The sequence below is a fragment of the Mobula hypostoma genome, chromosome 3 (assembly GCF_963921235.1).
Source record: "Mobula hypostoma chromosome 3, sMobHyp1.1, whole genome shotgun sequence".
NCBI classification, from domain to species: Eukaryota; Metazoa; Chordata; class Chondrichthyes; order Myliobatiformes; family Myliobatidae; genus Mobula; species Mobula hypostoma.
Window position 1 is genome coordinate 47,968,890 of NC_086099.1, and position 17,210 is coordinate 47,986,099.

The following is a 17,210-nucleotide window of genomic DNA, read 5'->3' on the forward strand; positions in this document are numbered from 1 at the left end:
GGTTGCTCATGGCTAGAATGAACTCCTGCCCAAAAGGGACTTGGATTTGCTGCAGTTTGCCTATAGATAGATAGATAGATATACTTTATTAATCCCGAGGGAAATTTGGTTTCGTTACAGCCGCACCAACCAAGAATAGAGCGTAAATATAGCAATACAAAAAAACCCAACTATGAAACACCAAAATGCAAACTATGCCAGATGGAAAATAAGTCCAGGACCAGTCTATTGGTTCAGGGTGTTTGACCCTCCATGGGAGGAGCTGCACGTTCGATGGCCACAGGCAGGAACGACCTCCCGTGCCGCCAAGTGTTGTATCATGGTGGAATGTGTCCGAAGTCCAACAGTAAAAAGTTCAATATCCAGTATGGCCGATACACTATGGCCACAATTGGACTATAGTGGATGTGATCTCATTGGCTTTGCACTTAGCATTGGACCACTTGAGCAACAGCAATGTGTACATCAGTGATTACAGCTCAGCATTCAATGCCATCGTCCCCTCGGTACTAATCAGTAAGTTTCAAAACTTGGGCTTCTGTACCTCCCTCTCAGCTGGATTTTTGACTCACTCATAGGGAGACCACAGTTATTGCGGATCAGAAATGACACCTAGACCTCACTGACAGTTAACACAGGTGCATCTCAAGGATGTGGGCTTCGCCTGCTTCTCTACACCCATGACTGAGTGGTTAGGCACATTGCAAATGGCAGCTACAAATTCGTTGATGACTTAGCTGTTGTCGGTAGAATCTCAGATGGTGACAAGGAGGTGTACAAGAGTGATATATTAGCTAGTTGAGTGGTGTTGCAACAACAAACTTGCACTGAACGAGGAATTCAAAAAATATATGAACTTCAGGAAGGAGACACTCACCAATCCTCACTGAATGGTCAGCAAGTGAAAGAATGAACAGTTTCAAAATCTGTCCTGACCCCAACATATTGACGAATGCACATCAGTGTCTCTGTTTCATTAGGTGTTTGAGGAGATTTAGAATGTCGTCAAAGAGTCTAGCAAATATTCAGCAGGTACTGGGCAGCGCATTCTAACTCATTAATTCATTGTCTGGTATGGTGGGACCAATGGACAGAATGGCTAAAAGCTGTGGAGTGTTGTAAACTCAGCCAACTCCATCATGGGCTCTAGCCTTCCTGTATCAAGGATATCTTCAATAGGCAATACCTCAAAAAGATGGCATCCATCAGTAAGGACCCACCACCCAGAGCATATGCATCCTTTTCATTGCTACTATCAGGGAGGAGGTACAGAAGCCTGAAGACACACACTCAATATTTTAGAAATAACTTCTTCTCTGTCACCAGGTTTCTGAGCCATGAACACTATTATTTTTGCTCTCTTTGTATAATCTATCGATCTATTTATTGATTGATTTATTGTAACTTGTACTTTATTTTCTGTATTGCACAATACTGTTGCTGTAAAACAACAAACTTCACGACATATGTCATTGATAATAAACCTGATTCTGAATTGGTAAGACTGATAGTCAAAGATTGCAACTTTGCTTGTGCTGCAACTCACTCTTACACCTGAAACCAATTTGAATTGAATGGTTGCCAATCAAAGTTGAAAGTTCAAAGTAAATTTATCATCAAAGTACGTGTACATCCCATGTACAACCATGAGATTCATTTTCTTGAGAGCATTTGCAGTAACTACAAGAAACACAACAGAATCAATGAAAGACCACCCGAACCAATATGCAAAGATGACAAGCTGCGCAAGTATAATAATAATAAATAAGCAATAAATATTGAGAACGAGATGAAAGTGAATCCATAGGTTGTGGAACAGTACAGTGATGAGGTTAGTTAAGTTATCCACTCTGTTTCAAGAGCCTACTGGTTGAAGGGTAATAACTTTCCCTGAATCTGGTGATGTGGGTCCTGAGGCTTCTGTACCACCTTCCTGGTGGTGACCAATTTGCAGAATGACGGTGGAGCTGAGCAGATCTTGTTATCCACGAACATGGAGCTTAGAACTGAATGCCTTTGCAGAGTGAGGTTACTTCTCTTGTCCCCAGATTCTTCTTGTTAGATTCAATACCAGCTTGGTATGATATATAGATGAGCCAGAGGAGAGATTAGAGCCCTGCAAAACTCCAGATTGCCTCAGTAAAAGTTTATTGTTCATAATTAAACTGAAGAAATGCAGGCTTTTTCAGAATAAAATGCTTTTCAGAATAAAATGAATCAAAATTACATTTATAATTATAACATATTTGTATTAAACAGTAGTTCTTTTGCAATGGAAGTAATTTTGACAGGATTTGATGAAAAGGGACATCATTAAGCAATAAATAAAGTATGCAGCAAAATAAAAATGGGTGAAAGATGAAACTGGAAAATTAATTTGCAAGTATTTTAGTTTAAGTGCTTTTTTCTCTTTCAATATTTTTATTAGTTTCTACATAAAAGAATACAGAGCACAAGAAAGTATATATAAAGGTTGAAAAAACCAACTACCAATTACATTATATCTATTCATAATAACAATCTCATTACCCTGTATTCATGTAAGTTAGTCAAAGTTATATTGAAATATACTAATTTATTACAAAAAAATTCTAACCCCTAAATTAACATCTAAATTTAAACAACGAATTGAGGGTTTTGAAAATAATTCAGAAAGGGTCCCCACAATGTTTGAAAGTCTTGACGAGATTCAGAAATTGAACAACGAATCTTCTCTAAATCTAAGCATGACATAACATCGCATAACCATTAAGCATGAGTAAGAGGAGAAACATCTTTCCATTTAAACAAAAGCACCCTCATACAATTTAAGGTGGTACATAGGGTCCATATGACTAAAGATAAGCTATCTCGTTTTTATTTGGATACATCTCCCTACTGTGACAGATACAATAATGGAGAAGCTTCATTAATTCATAAGTTTTGGACTTGTCCATGTCTTGAAAAATATTGGAAGGAAGTTTTTCAAACTTTTTCCTTACTTTTCAAAGTCAATTTTAAGCCTAATCCTCTGATAGCCCTATTCGGTATTGTTGCTAGACAAGATATCAAATTGAAGACATCAGATTTACATATCTTGGTCTTTAGCTCTCCTATAGTTGAGTGCCTTTTACAATTTAATTTTGTGTTTGAAAACATGTTGTGAAATAATTTTTCATTAGTAGCAGTGCCTTGCAGGACAGGTGAGACAGTATATTAAGGACATTAGATGCATGTTTGGGTGTCAGAGACAAAGCTGTATTTTTAGAGGAGTAAGCAAGTTTGTATTTGCTCTTTTAACAGTTTAATTTCATAATGCCAATGAAACTTGTTCAGTGGTGACCTATGATATTGATTTGTTAATGCAATATTCTTTTATTATTGAACAGCTTGCTTCTTATGGCCATGAGAAATAAGGAATAACAATCTCATTGAAAAGCTTTTTTCAAAGGGTGGGGCATGAATTCGATTTTAAATTTTTTTAATATTTACTACTGACCTTGCCCTTGAAATCATAGGTAACAATATGCATGTCCCTGTATATTTGGAAAATAAATGCTTTAAACTATAAATATTCCAGTGGGTACCCGAGCAGTTTTTTGTCTAAATATTACTGTACCTCATTAGCTGGATTGTACTCATGGCTAGCCAGTGGGAGCATTGGCTAGTCGCAGTGTACGTGCAGTGCATTTGTACCACTATGCTTAGCCCCATGCAAGTATGAAGCATGCGCGTGACCAAATATAAGGATAACTTATTGGGCCAAAACATTGTATTAATGTATTGGCTCAGATTCTTTACTTCTGAAGCTGTATCACCTATCTGACTCAGTAAGAATAATTACACTTTTTCCTTAAATTTAAGTTGGCAAATAAGTCACATATATTGGCACAGTAACTTACAGGCAAGTATATAACCAAAGTCATGTCAATGAAAAACTTTTTGGTATGCAATTTTTAATTATTTTTAAAAACTTTTACGTTTCATAGAAACTTTGTTTCACAATGTCTGAATCACTATTCTGACTGAGTGACGTAAGGATGCTGGTGTCCTGTCATGATGTCGCTTATGAATGATTTATTCCATTTTCTGTGATCACCTATTGTAATAGTTAAACAGCACGTCTAATGAGATAAACTTTTTGAAGAGAACGTTTTATGAGTTAGTTGGTTGTTAATATCAAGAAATGTTTTCTCTCTTCAGTTAAACTTTAGGCATTCTTCTTAATCAGACTGACTTCCTATCTGAGTTAGGTGGTTGCCACCCTCAACTGCATCCCTTCCATTTCACGTACGTCTGCTCTTACTCCTACCACCCTACCAGGGATAGGTTTCCTCTTGTCCTCGCCTACCTCTCTACCAGCCTCCGCGCCCAGCACATAATTTTCTGGAACTTCTGTCATCTCCAATGGGATCCCACCATCAAGCACATCTCTCCACTTCACCCCCCAAAAGGATCGCTCCTTGCGCGACTCCATTGTCCATTCACCCCTCACCACTGATCTCCTTCCCTGCATGCAGAACAAATGCTACACCTGCCCCTACACCTCCTCCCTCACTACCATTCAGGGCCCCCAAACAGTCCTTCCAGGTGAGAAGACACTTCACCTGTGAGTCTATTGGGATCATTTACTGTGTCTGGTGCTCCCGGTGTGGCCACCTGTTTACCTGTATATAGGTGAGACTCTGCATAGGTTGGGTGACCACTTCGCCAAGCACCTACACTCCGTCCGCCAAAAGAAGCTGTGGCTACCCATTTCAATTGCACTTCTCATTCCCATTCCAATATGTCAATCCATGGTCTCCTCAACTGTCGAGATGAGGCCCCACTCAGATTGGTGGAACAACACCTTGTATTCCATCTGGGTGGCCTCCAACCTGATGGCAGGATCATCAATTTCTCAAACTTCTGGTAATACCTCCCAGCTCCTCTGCTTCACCATTCCCCATCCCCTTTCCTCTCTCTCACCATATCTCCTTGCCTGACCATCACCTCCCTATTGTGCTCCCCTCCTCATTTCTTTCTTCCATGACCTTCTCTCCTCTCCTATCAGACTCTCCTTTCTCCAGCCCTGTATTTTTTTTCCCAATCAACTTCCCAGCTCTTTATTTCATCCATCCCCCTCCCAGTTTCACCTATCATCTTGTGTTTCTCTCTCTCCTCCCCCTCATCCCACCTTTTAAATCTACTCCTCAGCCTTTTTTCGCCAGTCCTGCCGAAGGATCTCGACCGGAAACGTCAACTTTTTTTCCATAGATTCTGCCTGGCCTGCTGAGTTCCTCCAGCATTTTGTGTTCGTTGCTTTGATGAACAAGATGCTTTACTTACAGAAAAGAGAGAGAAATTTTACCTTTTCAGTGGACAGTGAGAAATATTGTACTGTCTTCTGTGGTCTACTCTGATTTATTCTCAGTCAGGTTTCACTGTTTCTTTCGTTGGTCCATAATGGATAAGATGGTAAATAATGCATTCATTGTTGTGAGCCAACCAACTTAATGTATGTTGTTACCAAGAAAAAGGTGTGCTATTGATTACAATACAATCAGTAACTTGGGGGATGCAAAAATGGGCTGAGAAGTGGCAGATGCAGTTCAGCCCAGATATGTGTGAGGTGGTTCGTTTTGGTAGGTCAAATATGATAACAGAATATCATATTAATGGTAAGACTCTTGGCAGTGTGGAGGATCAGAGGGATCTTGGGGTCTGAGTCCTTAGGACGCTTAAGATTACTGTGCAGGTTGACTCTGTAGTTAAGAAGGCATACGGTGCATTGGCCTTCATCAATCGTGGGATTGAGTTTAGGAGCCAAGAGGTAATGTTGCAGCTATATAGGACCCTGGTCAGACTCCACTTGGAGTACTGTGCTCAGTTCAAGTCGCCTCACTATAGGAAGGACATGGAAACCATAGAAAGGGTGGTGCAGAGGAGATTTATAAGGATGTTGCCTGGATTGGGGAGCATACCTTATGAGAATAGGTTGAGTGAACTTGATCTTTTCTCCTTGGAGCAACGGAGGATGAGAGGTGACCTGATGGAGGTGTATAAGATGATGAGAGGCATTGATCGTGTGGATAGTCAGAGGCTTTTTCCCAGGCTGAAATGGCTAGCACAAGAGGGCACAGTTTTAAGGTGCTTGGAAGTAGGTACAGAGGAGATATCAGGGGTAAGTTTTTATGCAGAGAGTGGTGGGTGCATGAAATGGGCTCCCGGTGACAGTGGTGGAGGTGGATGTGATAGGATCTTTTAAGAGACTCCTGGACAGGGATATGGAGCTCAGAAAAATTGAGGGCTAAGGGTAACCCTTGGTAATTTCTAGGGTAAGGACATGTTTGGCACAACTTTGTGGGCCGAAGGGCCCGTATTGTGCTGTAGGTTTTCCATGTTTCTATGTAGTGAATTTGTATTCTATCTTGGGACCTCTACCAGTAAGGAAAAGTCAATTTGCTGGTTTTCAGAGCAGGAATTTATAGTGAAAAGCATCAGGCCAATGGAAGTGCATAACTAGTTGATCGTATGTTCATGGAATTGTGATTGATATGCAATTTTAGGGGATGATGGAGAAAAGATATTGACAAAATTGGACTTTGAGGTTTCCGAAAAAGATGTGCATAGTAGGCTAGTCAAAAATTTTAAAGTTACATGGCACCAGGAAACTGAATCCTAAGATTTGCCTAAGTAGCATGAAGTGAAGGATTATGAATAAGGGATGTTTTTGTGAATATGTATTTTACGTGGAACTGCTTGGTCTTGAAAATGGTCATAGGACCACACATCATTTGACTAAATCTGTAGGAGACAATGAACCAAGTTGGAATTTCTAATTTGGAGTATAGTTTTCAACTATATAATCTTCAATATGTATACAAATTACTTTTCACAATTAACTTCCTTGCACCTTTTGCAAAAAATAGCAATCAAGTGCAACAGTTTTCTCAAATGTTGATTCTTGTTACGTGCCCTTAGATATTTTTGTTCATCTTGTTAGGTTTTTGTATTTTTTTTGAAATTGCCAGAGGGAAGTTCCTGCATTGTACAAGAAAAATATCCCTGATGTGCATTATAGCAGCAAAATAATTCATTCTTGCATGAGCAACGCAAGAAATTTTAAGTTGGGAAAGAGAGTTCTTTGTTGCTTAATGAAGTTAAAATGAACTAATAACTAATTTTATTTGTGGCATTAGCCTGTAATTTTGATTTTCTCTCGATTATATCTTTTAGATTTTAATTCCCTTTGCAAGTGAGCTGTCTAATTACACCATTGTTCTGAATTGCTAATTACAGCCTTGAGTATCTTAATCAGCGCTTTTGCTCAGGTGTGATGTTGAGATGCTCCAGTATTTTTGCCCATTATCAGTTTACACTGTTCACTTTATTTTGAGGCTATGAAAACTCACTGAAATCTTTACAGTTGCATTTTTTATTACCACCTTTATAGGTTAGTGACACTGGAAAATAGCCCATCAATCACTCCTGAGCTCCTTGGAGTTTTTCAGAATATGTCTGCTCTACTTGGTAAGTATAAATTGTTTATTGATAGGTTTATATTTTAAGTTAGAAAGTTACTCAAAGTTGTTTTCAATGGCTGTTTCATGTGTTCTTCTATATTTGCAAATACCATTCAACAAAAACTTTATTCAAGCTATCTCCGAGTAATAGTAGTGCATCACTCGTCACCTACTGAGATATGTGTCTATCACTGCTGTTTTTTTATGCACAGCAAGATTTGAAAGGAAAAGGAACTTAATAATGAATAATAAATGGGGCATTGTTTTAAAAAAGCTGTAATATAGAACTCAGGTGTTTAATTTCTTTCCAGCTTTGATGTGTCTGTGGGTCTCAATCTAATGTAGTAACCTGAACTATTGAACATGTATGGCCTTTATTTTAAAAATCTTAAATGAATGATTATGTACTGCTGGTAATGCCCAAAAACATCATGCAAAATGATAGCGAGGACAACTTTTTTTTTTATCGTAATCTTCATTTTTCATGTCGGCAAGCTTTGAAGTTTTTTATTGAGGAATTTATGGCATGAATGATACTCCATACCACAACCTGGTATCTTACTAATGTGTAATTTTGATAAGATTGAAAATGTCATTTGAGATGAAAATTTAATATATTGTGCAGCTTTTCTTTGTATCCAATGCAGCTGGCAGGAAGATAATAAAAATAAAATTGTTAAAACAGCTTGCCTTATTGGGGTGGAACATAATTTTGGCTGGCAGTTTCATGCGGCACTGCTGACAATATCCTCCCCTCAGATCACCTCATTTTGCCATTGAACTGGAGACAAATCTGCCTCTGGGTTTGTCATTAGGTTTTCCTGATTCAGCCCCTCAACTTTACATCAGCAATGGCTGGTGTAAGTAACTTAACCACACAAATCTGAATATTTCACGTTATCTTCATTTTATTATTCATTTCTAATGCATGACGTATTTTTAAATAAATATTTTCTGACATTTTCTAATTGTGGCCTTTGAACACAATCTGGCCTACGTCTAAATACTTTCTTGTGTTGTTCAGTTCTGGGAATATACTTGGTATACATGATGAAAGCAACCCTTAACTGCCTGTATGAAATTTTTGTACTGAATGCCCACACTAAAAGTAACCATCGAATTAATGAAATTAAGCCATTAAAAATAAGCATTGGTTGTTCCTCTGAACTCTCTCCAATGCCAGCGCATCTTTTCTTAGATGAGGAGCTCAAAACTGTTCACAATACTCAAGGTGAGGCCTCACCACTGTCTTATAAAGCTTCAGCATCACGTCCTTGCTTTTGTATTCTAGACCTCTTGAAATGAATGTTAACATTGCATTTGCTATCCTCACCACTGACTCTACATGCAAGTTTACCTTTAGGGTGTTCTGCACAAGGTCTCCCAAGTCCCTTTGAATCTCAGATTTTTGGATTCTCACCCCATTTAGAAAATAGTCTCCACATTTATTTCTTCTACCAAAGTGGATGCCCATGTAATTTCCAACATTGTATTTAATTTGCTAATTTCTTGTCTATTCTCCTAATCTGTCTAAGTCCTGAAATGTTTCCTCAACACTACCTGCCCCTCCACCAATCGTCATATCATCTGCAAACTTAGCAACAAAGTCATCTATTCCATCATCTAAATCATTAATATACAATATTTTTAATGATGTTAATGGAATGAACTGATGGCAAATCTAACAGTTTCAAGTTATCTGTGCCATCCTTCATATTCAAAGTTCGCTGTTCTTTGGCAAATGGTATTTTTGTGTGCTTAATATGTTTTGCCGTTTATATTCTCTTATATTAGACCATGACATAGGAGTAGAATTAGGCCGTTTGGCCCATTGAGTTTGTTCTATCATTCAATCATGGCTGATCCTTTCTTTCCCCCTCCTCAGCCCCACTTCCCAGCCTTCTCACAGTAACCTTTCATCCCGTGTCCAATCAAGAACCTGTCAAGCTCTGCCTTAAATACACCCAATGACCTGGCCTCCACAGCTGCCTGTGGTAACAAATTCCACAAATTCATCACCCTCTGCCGAAAGTAATTTCTCCTCATTTCTACTTTAAATGGACACCCCTCTATCCTGAGGCTGTGCCCTCTTGTCCTCGATTCCCCCACCATGGGAAACATCCTCTCCATATTTACACTGTCTAGGCCCTTCAAGATTCAAAAGGTTTCAATGAGATCCCCCCTCATCCTTCTAAATTCCAGTGAGCACAGACCCAGAGCTATTAAATGTTTCTCATTTGATAACTCTTTCATTCCCTGAATCGTCCTTGTGAACCTCACAAATCAGCCTCTGCAAGTTTTTGGAGATGAATCTCTCTTGTCCTCATTTTGATCCAATTCTTATCACTAAACTAATCCTGAAATTGGATGACTGATTCATATTGGCTTTTCTCTTAGTGATATTGCTGTGCACAATTTGAGAGGCTGTTTTGATGATTACATTTCATAAATCTTAGCTGGTAAAAGTTTTGAGACCTCTTGAATCTGAAGAATATAGTATAAGTGCCCTTTTTGGTTGATAATAAACCAGTTGTGGCTATCATAAGTCACAGTTGATTTGCTTAATAAGTTTACAGGAAAATTTTAAGCTGGTTATATTTAAAGTTTAATTCAGACTGTGTGCTGCAAGATAAAATTCCTAAATTTTGATAGTTTTAGGCAGGATCTTTCACAACTTGACTAGGGAAAAGTCATTTTCAAGTACAGTGAAGCCTGTCAAGTTGGAGGCTTTTAGAAGTGTGATGGCACGAGTTCAGGGCCAGCATGTTCGTGTTAGAGTGAAGGGCAAGGCTGTTAGGAGGAGTGAACCTGGATGACGAGAGATACAAAAAAAAAGGAGGAGGCACATTGATTAGTATAGGCAACTGGAATTAAGTATATTTCTTGAAGAACATAGAAGGTGCTGGAGTACACTTAAGGGAATAACGAGGACAGAAGATCTCTATCTAGTTGGTTAAAGGAGAATCCAGATAAACTCTAAATTATATTAAGAGCAAACGAATAACTGGAGAGAGTATAAGGCCGCTTAAAAGTCAACAAGGTCATCTTTGTGTGGAACTGTAGGAGATGGATGGGCCAACAAAGACATCTTCCTTTATTTACTGTGTAGAACTACTTGAAAACCAGGAAACTTAGGAAAGCTCAGTGATATCTTTAAGCGATTCCACATTACATAAGAGGGAGGTACAGAAGATCTTATGCATGAAGGTAGATTAATCCCTGGGACCTGAGCAAGTGTATTTGAGGACATTATGGGAACTAGGGTGAAAAATTGCAGGGCCCTAGCAGATATATTTATATAATCAGTAGCCATAGATGTGGTACCAGAAGACTGGAGGATGGCTAATGTTTTGCCCTCAAGAAACACTAAAGGAAATAGCAGGGGAACTATAAATCAGCGAGTATAATGTCAAAAGTGAGTAAGTTATTGCAAAGAATTTTGAGAGACAGGATTTCCATGTGTTGTATATTTAATATTTCAGTACTATTTAAAATATATTGTTTGATTAAGCACCCTTTGTTTAAATAATTACGGGTTATGTATAAAAGCACCTGAATGGCATACATCATTACGCCACCACATCATACATGTGCGCTTCACTTAAAGTAAAAACGATAACTAAGACACGCATTTCTGGCTTCAGATTTCCATTAAGTTAGTTTTATGTTTTGGAGTTACAAAACATAACAAAGATGATGGGGAAGTTTTAAACAAACCCCAGACGACTATGTACCTTTTGAAGCGCAACGAGACGACAGAGTTTATAAAAATAAAGTGCAGTATGTGCTTCTTGAGGAAGGGACAGAGACGTTCGAGTTTTAAAAAAAATCACAAAAGGACAAATTTGTGGGTTCATAAGTAGTGATTATTGGGTGATCATAATTTTTTTAAAAATAAAGCAGAAATACTTGGCCACATTGGAAAGTTAGATGTGTTCAATTGCACAAAAGATAACTGGATATAGTATACAGAGAGAATTGAGCAGTATTTGGAAGCAAATGAAATAGCCAATGAGAATTGAGTGCTGAGTGCTTTGGGCTTAAAGGCATAGAGTTTGGTTAGACGTTTAACTGTTCCAACCAAACCAGCTGAAATGAGCTTTGCAACTATTGTAAAAATAATGCAGGAGCATTTAGAACTGAAACCATTGTTGGTAGTCATAGTCATACTTTATTAATCCTGGGGGAAATTGGTTTTCGTTACAGTTGCACCATAAATAATTAAATAGTAATAAAACCATAAATAGTTAAATAGTAATATGTAAATTATGCCAGGAAATAAGTCCAGGAACAGCCTATTGGCGCAGGGTGTCTGACCCTCTAAGGGAGGAGTTGTAAAGTTTGATGGCCATAGGCAGGAATGACTTCCTATGACGCTCTGTGTTGCATCTCGGTGGAATTGCAGAACACTTAGGTTTTATAAGCTGAATCAAAAGGAAGGGGAGTCCATTTCAGCATACCTGGCTGAATTGCAGAAATTGCTTCAGCGTTGTCAGTTCAGTGATGGCTTAATGATGCACCGAGAGATCATTTAGCTTGTGGTATCTCAAAAGAAAGCATTCATAAAAAGGTCCCACCTGAAACACAGCTCATATTTAAAAGAGCAGTTGAAATCTCTGAGTCAATAGAATTAGCATACAGAGATGCAATTGAGTTGCGGTCAGGAATGAAAGTGAGCGTGAATAAAATTGCAACATCTAAACAGAGACCTGCTTGGCTGAACAAATTGTGTTACCATTGTGGCAGGGGCTTACATGCACCAGACCAATGCAGATTTAAAGGTGAAACTTGATGAAAATGCAACTAAGTAAGATGCATACAGAGAGCATGTCAGGCAGACAAATTTAACCAGACTGCACAGGGAAGAGAAAAAGATTTAAAAAAAAACAGGTTGCAGTTTCAAAAAGATCACTAATCTGCAAATTGTTGATGACAATACTGATAGTAATGATTGACGTAGGACTGGGTAGCCTTGAGATTTACATGTGAAAGTGAACAATAAACAACATGGCATACAGTAGAAATGAATGGCAAGTTAATTAACGTAAAAATGAGGAAATCTGCAGATGTTGGAATTTCAAGCAACACACATAAAAGTTGCTGGTGAACGCAGCAGGGCAGGCAGCATCTCCAGGAAGAGGTACAGTCGACGTTTCGGGCCAAGACCCTTCGTCAGGACTAACTGAAAGAAGAGCTAGTAAGACATTTGAAAGTGAGAGGGGGTCAGTCCTTGAAATATAGAGGAAAACTGACTTGAACATCAGCCTGAAAGCTTGGAGATCATCCATTTCATCACAGACATTGTGGTCACATTCAGTAGTACAGTTAGTCTCATGATCCCCATCTGGGTCAGTTATAATGGTAATTGTTTGCACCTGCACCTTCCAGCAACCCACAATGTTCGTAGTCTGTTGGCAGATGCCTTAGATTTTATATCAAGTAAAAGCCAATGTCTTAGTGTTGCAGTGGTAACTCAGTCTGAAATGCAAATCCTTCATGCTGTAATGTAATCTGACTGCTATAATCATACCTTCAAAAGGTCTTGCAGGGTTTTAAAACAATCCGACAATCTATTGTCCAACATATTGCTGGGATTGCTGAGCCACTGCCCAAGGCCAATGATAATATTACCATGGAACTCAAATGAGCTAATTTCTTTAAGGATGATAGTACTGGCTAGCTTGTTACAGCCACTGAATTGAACAGCAGCCCTATCTGTTACTACTCATGCTATAAAGGTGTCCAAAGTCCAGATCTTCTTGAGCCCAGCCTGCTTACAATGCTTCGGATGCTTGGATGGCCATCTGAGAAATCTGCTATTCAGATTAACTTGCTTTCCACCAGTGATGTTACAGTGCTGGAGTTGCACTGCTTAGGGTAGCTTGGAAAAGCAAAGGCACACAATTACTGACTGAAGGAAAATGCAGTCATGAATAGTTCATATGATGCATTTTATAGAACAGACAATAGCATTGCAAAGTATTGGTGAATGGGGATTAGTTTTGTTTTAATTGCTGATGAAGGCTGGCTCATAGACTGCATGGACCTCTTTCCGTAGTCAATAATGAGCTCTGGTTTTGCTGATGTTGAGTGAGAGGTAGATGTTGTGGCACCACTCAACCAAATTTCACCCCCCCCCCCCCCATTTGCCGATTTGTCACCACGTTTAATTTGGCATGAAAGCAACAGCACTGTCATCAGCAAATATGGCATTGGAGCTGTACTTAGGCAAATCATAGGTATAATACTCACAACACGCTGGAGGAACTCGGCAGGTCGGGCAGCATCCGTGGAAACGATCAGTCAATGTTTCGGGCCGGAACCCTTCGTCAGGACTGACGAGGGAAGGGGCAGAGGCCCTATAAAGAAGGTGGGGGGAGGTTGGGAAGGAGAAGGCTGGTAGGTTCCAGGTGAAAAACCAGTAAGGGGAAAGGGGTAGTACAATACTACCAGATTGTCTCATTGTTTACTCGTTTGTAGTTGGTTTAAGTAAAACAGAAAGAAAAAAAAGAATTTTCAGTGAAAATGTGTCTTTTTCTCTAATATGGTTTGGTCCTAAAACAAAGTGGTTGATTGTCCATCATTGTGTACAGTTTTTCTTTGATTCTATTTACTTTGAATTTTGAACCTACCTTAACTGCTGTTTGATGTGATGGAATAGGAATCAATGTTTCTACTGGGTGTCAATCTTGATTGTTCAACAGAAGTTTGCTGCATGAAGAGTAGAAAAACAGTGTTGTTAAAAGGCTGACTAGGATGCTGTTGGTTATTAATCCAGCTCAGTAACAGGTTTCTAGTTCTTGAATAAAATGGTTATGATTTCAAGTTCCACACTAGGGACTTGAGCAATGAGCTAATCTGTTAATGAATTACTGAAGAAATATACTATTATACAATGACTTCATCGACCTCGCCTGTAGCAGTATTTCCAGTATGCATAACTGGAAAATGTTTTTATTTTTGAAAGCAATTTCCAGCCTGGCAATTTTCTTAAGATAACTTGTGTAAACCTAAGAGAAGGCAAAGATTTTTAATGTTTTACTTATGGATATCTTAGATATTTCATTTTCCATTTTTATGAAATGCTTTCTTTATCCAACAGTTAGAGTTTTTCCTTTAAACATCATGCTTGATAAAAGGGAATTTGAAATGGTGTATCTTATAACGGGCCAATATTACCAAAAAGATACTTTTTACTGTTATTCCAAGAGCCATCTTAATATGAAGTAACAAGGACGTTCCTTTTGAAACTTATAGCTTAGCATTGTAAAAAGTATGACTTTGTCTCAACAATAATGATTCTTTGATTCTATTCTGTATGAAAGCTTCATTCATGAAATCTGCTTTGAACAGCATTTGCAGCTATCATAGGCATTAGTAGCATGTCATGTTTATGGAAAAGCAATTTAATATTGATCTCCCATTTGGTTTATTGAAGTTTGACTCATTTTAAGGAAGTATGTGCTTGCTTTTTTGGTTTTAATTGGCTTATTTACTATAGAATTTGTATCATTCTGAGAATGCTCTCAACACTTGCACATTTCATGTAGAGTTCTTGGCTTTTGGGGAGTAGTGGAGGAAATAAACAGTTGAAGAATAGATGCAAACATATTAGCTATTGTGTACAAAGCTAGGGCAGAGTGGAATTTCACTGTTTCCTTCCTTTATTTGAAAATAAGATTAGATTTCTGATTTGAGTTTCCATTCATCGTACAAATTAACTACACCCTATCCTCGTTATATGCGAGGGATACGTTCCTCGAAGTTGATGCATAATGTGAAATCGCATAATGTGAACAATTAATTAAATGGAGAAAATAGGGAGCGGTTCCAGGGGGCTTCCTAAATATGTTTCATCTGTAACTTATTCACATTTTTATACCAATATGACACAAAAGCAGTACTACAAGACAACATTTGTATTATATTTAATCAATTTAAGGTAATATTCAATGTAATAAATCATAGAAAGTTAACATCCTCTGGTGTACAGTACTCACCAACAGTGGCAGGTGTGTTCACTCCGGGAGATGAGTGGTGGTTGTGGTGTCGGACAGCTTTACACGGATAAGGTGGATGGTTGTGGTCGTCAGGATAACATCAAGCACAGCAAGGGGTGAAGGAAGACTCACAGAACCCTTAGAACTGCCGGCAGCAGAAAGATTACAGCGATTTGCATAAAGTGGTGAGGGTTGTTTGCTTGGCAGCATTTTGTTTCTCAGCATAAATTTGCTTGTAGGGAAGAAGGGTTGACGGCAGGGAACGACTGAAATGCTGACTCTGTTCTAAACGTGGGTTCATGTCCATCGCCATTTGTACCAAGTGTTCCGACTTCCACCATTCCCTCACTGTTGGTAAACTCCCGGGATTTTCAAAATCGTCTGTTGCTTGCAGCATCTGAGGGATAGTTCGCCGTAAAATAAAAATACTTAGCCTTGAATGTGGACTACACTTTGGACGAGTGGTTGAATCAGTGATGTTGTGTTAAGCGGCAGGAAACGCACTGTTATGTTAGGATGAATGCTGTCCAAATGTTTAGGATGGGCTGGCGCATTGTCAAGCAACAAAAGAACTTTAAAGGCAAGATTCTGTTCCCGACAGTAGCATCCCCGAGCTGTGTTACCTTCAGCTGATGCCGCCCTGTTTATAATTTCCAACTTTTTTTCAAGTGTTAAAGCAGTTCTCTGCTGCTCGGCTGACGGCCCAAGACATGACATCGGACACTTAGGAGGCATAATTAAATATTTCAAGCACAAAATCACTGCACCGTAGGTAAAACCAGCAGAAGTTTAAGATCGCGCATCCACACCTTGCCAAAACCAATGCGAGAGTGGCGGGAGAGAAATTGTGAGGCGCGTGCACCTGACTTGTATTGGCGGGAAAGCGGTGCTCTTCGTCCCAACAGTGAGACTGTGAGGTGTGCGCACGTGACTTGTATTGGTGGGAAGGCAGTGCTCCTCGCATAACTGTGAATTTTGGACGCATATAATGAGACGTTGGTAGAAATAGGTTCCTGGCATAGCTGAATCCGCATAGTCTGAAGATGCATATAATGAGGAAAGGATATATTTCTAAAATTATGAAGTACGACATATAGTTGTATCATTCAGTTGCTTTGAATCCATTTAGAATTTATGTAGCTTTCAGCACTTTGTCCGAGATAGCTTAATTTTCAGGATCTGACTTTTGTTGAAGAACTAGCCAAATATACTAACAGAAGGGGCTGAGACAATGTTCCCCAACATTCTTGATTTAATTAGATATGACTGTATAAACTTTTGAAACATGTTGTTCCATATCACTGAAATGCAAGTGGTCCTTTTCCTCCTGTAATTAATATTAAATGAATAGAAAGAAATAATGCATTTAAATTCTTCCTTTAAGAAATACAAGTTTTCGATTTTCCTTTTTGGAAAATACGCTTTCTTGATTGTACTGTTATCTATCATATTCTGATTCTGTTGCTTGGGTGGCGTCCATCTGTCTTGAAGAACAATGAGTGATGATCATCATCATCACAAGCCTAGGTGAAAGGTATGGAGATCCTGAGGTGCCCAGTCATCAAGATGCCCCACCCCCCGCCCACAGAAGCTACTGGGTGTCCAGCCGCCTTAGAGGCTCCACTCCGGATTTGCTATCTGGGTTTACTCCTGCAGCCTTCGTCTCTCCTGAAGCTGTTCACAAGGCAGTGGGGCTATTTACCCATAGCTGGGGATCTGGTTCACG

General features: G+C 39.0%; 1 protein-coding gene across 4 annotated transcripts in view; it reads left to right on the top strand.

Moving 5' to 3' along the window:
* The window catches only part of ipo11 (importin 11), a 430,673-nt gene that overhangs the window by 147,931 nt on the left and 265,532 nt on the right, over positions 1 to 17,210 (top strand). For all 4 annotated transcript variants that reach the window (XM_063042993.1, XM_063042997.1, XM_063042994.1 and 1 more), the window contains exon 23: positions 7,415 to 7,491. In XM_063042993.1, the coding sequence (XP_062899063.1) occupies positions 7,415 to 7,491 (77 nt within the window). The remainder of the gene's footprint in view (positions 1 to 7,414; positions 7,492 to 17,210) is intronic.